Here is a 6,000-nt window from a genome sequence, read left to right as displayed (position 1 = left end):
CCTTCCCAAACCTTACACCAATTAACATTTTCAATTTTCATGACAAATCCCTCCCAGGTTTAATCTATTGGGTTTCTGTCAGAGCTTTAAAAATATACCTGTTTGGCCTTTTTAGAAACCTTGGAAGTGGCACCAAGGACATGTGTCACTCTTGCCTGTCCTCCAGATACACCACCGCATAAAGGACAATTACGAAATAAAGGCTTCCATACTTTTTTATGGGGAAGGGGAGGGGGGGGGGGTAGGTTAGGGGTGTACAAGTATAGAAACTTCTGTTTTACTTTTTATTACTTTATCTTGAGAGCACATATTTTATTAGATTAGGGAAATATGTGTTAATGCCAAAAAATAGCAGTTTTTTAAAAAACAAATAGTGTAACATCACCGATTCCCTTATTTCTATATCACTGTGTTGTGCAATGTGCTTATAAAAACAGATTTACAATGTCATGGGAAAATAAAGCTAATGTTAAAGTTTAGACAGCTACCTGCTCCTGATCCCAACAGAGTACCGCAGTGATGTCACCAAAAAACTTTTTTTAGCATTTCAGCGTTTTTGATACCATATTTTGGTAGAGTTTGATAAAAAAAACCCACTACCAAAATTTAGTTGGAAGTGGTCAATGGGGGCCTTAGATATAACCTCATGAATACATAATTAGCCCCATTAAAGTCAGTGTATTATTGGCCTGGTTCTAAATGTTAGGAACCAGGCCAATAATACACTGGCTTCGAATGTGGGCTAATTATGTATTCATGAGGTCATATCTTGGGGCCCCCATGAACTGATTCCCACCAAATTTTTGTTGTGGGGGCTTTTCATCATGCTCTTCCAAAATGGGTAACAAAAACACTGATATGCAAAAAGTGAAAATTGATGACGTCACACTTTGGTACTCTATTTCTCTACAGCAAAACAAATGCTGTACTTTTAATCACACAATGAAAACCATTTATAAGTTTCGGATAAGTGTCCCAACCATTCCAGCCCCTCCAGTTCGGTAGGGGGAGGGGTGGTCATATTTATAAAGCTTCTTGGCACAAGTTTCAGTGTTTGGTCAATAAACAATGATCAAAATAAAAATAACGAAAAGATATATTTCACTTTCACTTCAAAAGGGTTGATTTAATGCTTGAATCTATTTAAGATACTAAACCCTGAAAAAAATCAAATTCTATACCAACTTACAAAAATAAATACCACACATATGTTCCAGATTTACACGTATAATTTCATCAGCATAATCTCCATTGAAAATTCAAATGCCGGAATTACTTATGGGCTAAACAGAGGTCATAATTCATCATTATCTTTAATTATAAGCTGTCCATCATCGTCACTAGAATCACTGTCATCGCTCTCAATGTTATTCTGGCCATTGCCTTTGGGACTCTCTATTTCAGAGTGAGTTCTCTTGCGAGCTGCGTTGTCAGTCACGTTACTAACCACCTGAAGCTTGGGAGTGGCAATTCCTCCTTGGCTTGTAGCAGAGGCAGAGCTGGGAGTCGTTATGGTCACGGTGTTACCTGCAGCTTGTAGCACGCCCTGCTGAGCAAGAAACGGTGAGAAAAACACATTGCCGGTGTTTGGTAGAAGAAATGGCGATATACCTGCCAGCTGACCTGCAGCAGTGGCATCCACTGTTATAGTCCTAGGCAAGATGTTTTTCTTAACGTCTGTTGGACTCGAACTCGTCTTCTTCTTTTTCTTTTTTGGTGACGGGGAATGAGAGACATCGCTTGAAGGCACACCAAGCCCTGAAGCAGAGACAGTTATCCCAGTGGGAGACGTGATCTTCCCCATCCCAACCCCAGTAAAAGAAGCAGGAAAACCAATACCACCCATGGGACGTTGACCAATCTGACCAGTGATATTTGACCCAGAGAGGCCTCCTATCGTCAGCTTGGTGGGGGCTGGAGCGATGTTTGGCTTGATCAAAATGTGACGAGACTTGCTTGTGGCTACTCTGTTCTTCAACTCATCTCGTAGGTAACCCTAGTAACAAATATGAGGGAAAAAATCTATGATTAGCATAGACGGATTATCTACTCTTTACACACAAACTTATATATTTTTGGGGGTTAATATTTCTCTTTAATTATCCTCAAATTCAGGACTGGACCATTATCCCAAAATACTCAATCCTGTTAAGATAAAACATGTTATCAAACAAAGTTACAATAACCGTTAAATGTGCTTAATAAAAATTTGTCCATAATAGGGGCCCGTTTCATAAAGAATTGTGATTATCATAACTTTGCCATTATGGTAATTGTCATGGAGCCTGATGCACCCAAAGTTTCCTAAGGCAGTTAATCAAAACACAGTTTCCATAATCCTCAGGAGATGTTTGTAGGTTCATTACTGTGCTCACCTTAGTCTTGACAATGTTGCCCCATTCCATGGCCACGTTGTAAGATGGATGCTTGACCAGCCAGTCCGAGAGGTTGACCAAGGAGGGGCAATGCTTCCCAGCCAGTCTCTTACCAGACTCCCTTGAGATCATCCCAACCTTTTCTTCACCCGTGATGGCACCTTCATCCAGTCGGACAGGATTCTTCAAACGCTTTCTCTTCTTGACCGGTGTGGTTGAGCTGGGTGTGGCGGACGTTGTGACTGCACCAGAAGCTCCATCGTCCTGAGATTCCTGAGACTAAAGGCAACATAGGAAAGATTCAACATGGACAAACTCATAGCAGTCTTTAAGTCAAGCCTAACAAGACTAGCACCACAGTTTTATTGAGTGCTTGTTGCAACTCATTCACCAAGGTCAGGAGACCTTTTCACAAAAGTTATTATACAAATCTTCAATAATTCGATTTGAATGGCTCAAAGAAAAAATGTTATAGAGATTGTTGATTTGTTATAACAAGTTCTTATGAAACTGGATATTCAACCTAGCATTACAAAGTGCTCAAAGGAATGATTTTGCGACCAAATGGGAAGAAAAGGTCTAAGTACAAAATTAACTCTCATTAATTCTTTGGTATATTAGCTTTCTCATGAATAATGTGCCAAATTATTTTTAATCTAGACTCATAACCCAAGTCACATTAAGAGAATGATATCAGGAATGTTCTATATGGCACATACAAGTAGCCACTTGACATTTTCTCCTGCGACAACTGTTTCCATTTTGATTTCTAATAATAGTAATTGGCATTTATATAGCGCTTTATCAATCTACGACTCCACGACTTTTTCTCTAAAATGATACTTTTTCAGTCAAGGATTATGTGAGAATTAGGGTAGGGAACGTTAAGGTTAACATGCCTATTTTCAATAGAAATGATTGTCGCCATAGCAACTATGGATCTGAATCTATCCATACCTAAGTATGATTTTCACTTTAAAAAGAACAATTAAAACATTGCAAATTCAGCTCTTGCTGCTACTATAATAAACTGAAAAACATGAAACTGAAAAAGACACACATTTAAATTTGTGCAACCTTTTAGGTTTTTTTTTAAACTATTGCCCTCTAGAATTAACATAATCAGAAGAACCAGCCTATATACAAACTTGAAACTTTCTTAGCAAGATATTATTTTTGTTGCAATGGTGGCTTTGACGACTCCCAACACAGGTGGAAAAGATGGCTGTTTTTAATTGTTTACAATTTTTAACACTGTTGAAGAACTAATTGACATTTATAAGCTAAATCAGGGTATTTTGTTTTCTCCAGATAACTTCCCGTGTAATACTTACTTCTGAAGCAGCAGTAGATGTGGTTTGCTCGGTCGACTGGCCACTTCCAGCACCAACTTTGTGTTTGTGTTTCTTCTTCTTTTTCTTCACCGCTTTCAGAGGATTGTTAGGATCCTGAAGAGAGGAGTTAAACAAGAAATGTAAATTCCACTCCTTTCACAATCTCACTAACATGGATTTCAATATATCTATTAAGTCATAACAGTTCTTAGTGAGTTCTAATGTTACTTGGGTCAATCAACTGTGAATGTAAGAAAAAGGGCATACAGTAGGATAGTCTAGGACTGATGGGCTTTGTTTTTGCATATTTTCATGGAACTTTTAAGCTCTTTACATCATTGGACCTCTCGGCAGAACAGACCCAATACATCTAAGGATCTGAATCAAGTGATCCAACTCTTTTTAAACATATATATTATATAACATTATCATTTGTTATGCTATTATTATCATCATAAAAATGTATAGTTTTTATATTCATGTGGAAAATAAACCAAACAAAAACAAAATATATTTCTCTCCTTAGGGTAGTAAACTATTATATTTCTATTTTCATCCAAATCAACAAACATGAAACAGTGAGCTTCTGATTTCAGAGTCGATTATTTGCATCCCTGTACTCCAAATTGTGAATGTAATTGTTCAATGAAAGCAATGCAAAAAATGATGTGATTTTTTGGATTACTTTCGAATTAAAGGGGCAGTTCACCCTGACAAAAAGTTTATTGTAAAAATAGCAAAAAAATAATAAAAATATTGCCAAAGTTTTGAGAAAAAGTTATTAGAATTTCAAGTATTTGATTTGTGACATCAAATGCTAGCAGCACTCCTACATAGCGAATGGTAAAAAATCAATGAAATGTAATTTTCTCAGAAAATAGAAAATGTTTTTACTGTACCTTTTGTATATCAATAGACAAATCATTTCACACCCGATCATGAATAGAAAAAAAAATCAAGTCATCAGGAACCATACAAAATTTGAAATTCATGCGTTTTATATAACATAACACATGGGACAGCTGCTGGTTTATGAGGTCACAAATCCAAAACTTTGAACTCTAATAACTTTCTCACTCTTTAACAGATTTTCCTCAAACCTTCAATATTTTTTACTATTTTTTCAGCTATTTTTACAACAAAGTCTTCTTCATGGTGAACTTCCCCTTTAAGATGAATTCTGATCATTCATTCATTCTGAAATTTTATCTATAACTCAGATGACCTACATAGAGTTTGCTTTTTATTAAGATTACTGAAATGATTTGTAAAGACTGCCCAGTCTTAGCTTTCTGAAAATAAACTACAATACAATGGAGACATCACAGACATTGTAAGCTAAGTAAGGTCACTTTAAAATAGACTATTCTCTTGTACATGAGTAGAGTCCATTCAATTTTCCTAAAGTGTGACTTCCCTATTCAACTACAACCAATAGGACACAGCAAACAATAGCATAGAACATAATGCAGTCCTGGATTAATCTGATATCAAACCAAGATGATGGAACAATTGATTAGCTAAACTATCAAAAGATAGTGCTCCTCAGTGTAAGCTTTTGTGTGTGTGTGGGGGGGGGGGGGGATGGCTAATTTTCTTTCAACATTGACTTTTGAATGGGTGCATAAAGTAAGATGTGGGCTTAATATATGATGGTATGTCTTTTTCTCTACTAAAAAGTAACATAAAATTCGCAAACTATGAAATAAAGACCAGGAAAGAGCAATATTCTCATCAGAACTTCCAAATCCTTTTTTTTTAGTTCTCCAATTTCTGACACAACTGCCAAAATGGCATGTGCTTGACCATGAATGAGCAACCAAAGTAAGGGTAAAATAGCTTAAAGATGAAATCCACATTAGGGTCACATTGATTTCAATGGAAAAAGTGAAATCAACAGCAATGACAATTTCTTAATTATATCAAATTCAAAATAAGAAGCATCAATTTGAAGTGTGCATTATTTAAAAAAATAGTATGGACTAGGAAAATTCTTTTTTCCTTTTTTGTTATTGAGCATGAACCACCCCCTAAGGGAGAGCCCTGCAGAGCTTAGAATGTTAATAACCCTCTTCTCTAATTTCTTATGCTCAGTCTTCAGTAGAATGAAAAAGGACCAACTAACACAAGTCTGGTACTGCTTGACCAAGGAATGAAACCACAATCTTCTGACCATGAGAAAAATGATCTTGGCCATCTTGCCCAATCTCAACAAACATGATTTGAAAGAAAAGTTATTAACTTCTAAATGACTGGAGCAGGAAAATCCAACACAAAACAGAACAGCACAC

The 6,000-nt window shown here is 36.4% G+C and overlaps 1 protein-coding gene across 3 annotated transcripts in view; it reads right to left on the bottom strand.

Annotated features, from left to right (window-relative positions):
• Positions 1 to 836: 836 nt before the first annotated feature.
• Positions 837 to 6,000, bottom strand: part of LOC121407204 (chromodomain-helicase-DNA-binding protein 8-like) — a 48,786-nt gene continuing 43,622 nt past the window's right edge. For all 3 annotated transcript variants that reach the window (XM_041598166.1, XM_041598163.1, XM_041598164.1), the window contains exons 40-42: positions 3,710 to 3,823; positions 2,376 to 2,654; positions 837 to 1,996 (exon numbers count right to left, since the gene is read on the bottom strand). In XM_041598166.1, the coding sequence (XP_041454100.1) occupies positions 1,295 to 1,996; positions 2,376 to 2,654; positions 3,710 to 3,823 (1,095 nt within the window). In that variant the 3' untranslated portion in view covers positions 837 to 1,294. The remainder of the gene's footprint in view (positions 1,997 to 2,375; positions 2,655 to 3,709; positions 3,824 to 6,000) is intronic.

Source organism: Lytechinus variegatus, chromosome 2 (genome assembly GCF_018143015.1).
Source record: "Lytechinus variegatus isolate NC3 chromosome 2, Lvar_3.0, whole genome shotgun sequence".
NCBI classification, from domain to species: domain Eukaryota; kingdom Metazoa; phylum Echinodermata; class Echinoidea; order Temnopleuroida; family Toxopneustidae; genus Lytechinus; species Lytechinus variegatus.
The sequence above is the reverse complement of the archived record's forward strand: the minus strand, read 5'-3'. Positions and strand labels throughout refer to the sequence as shown.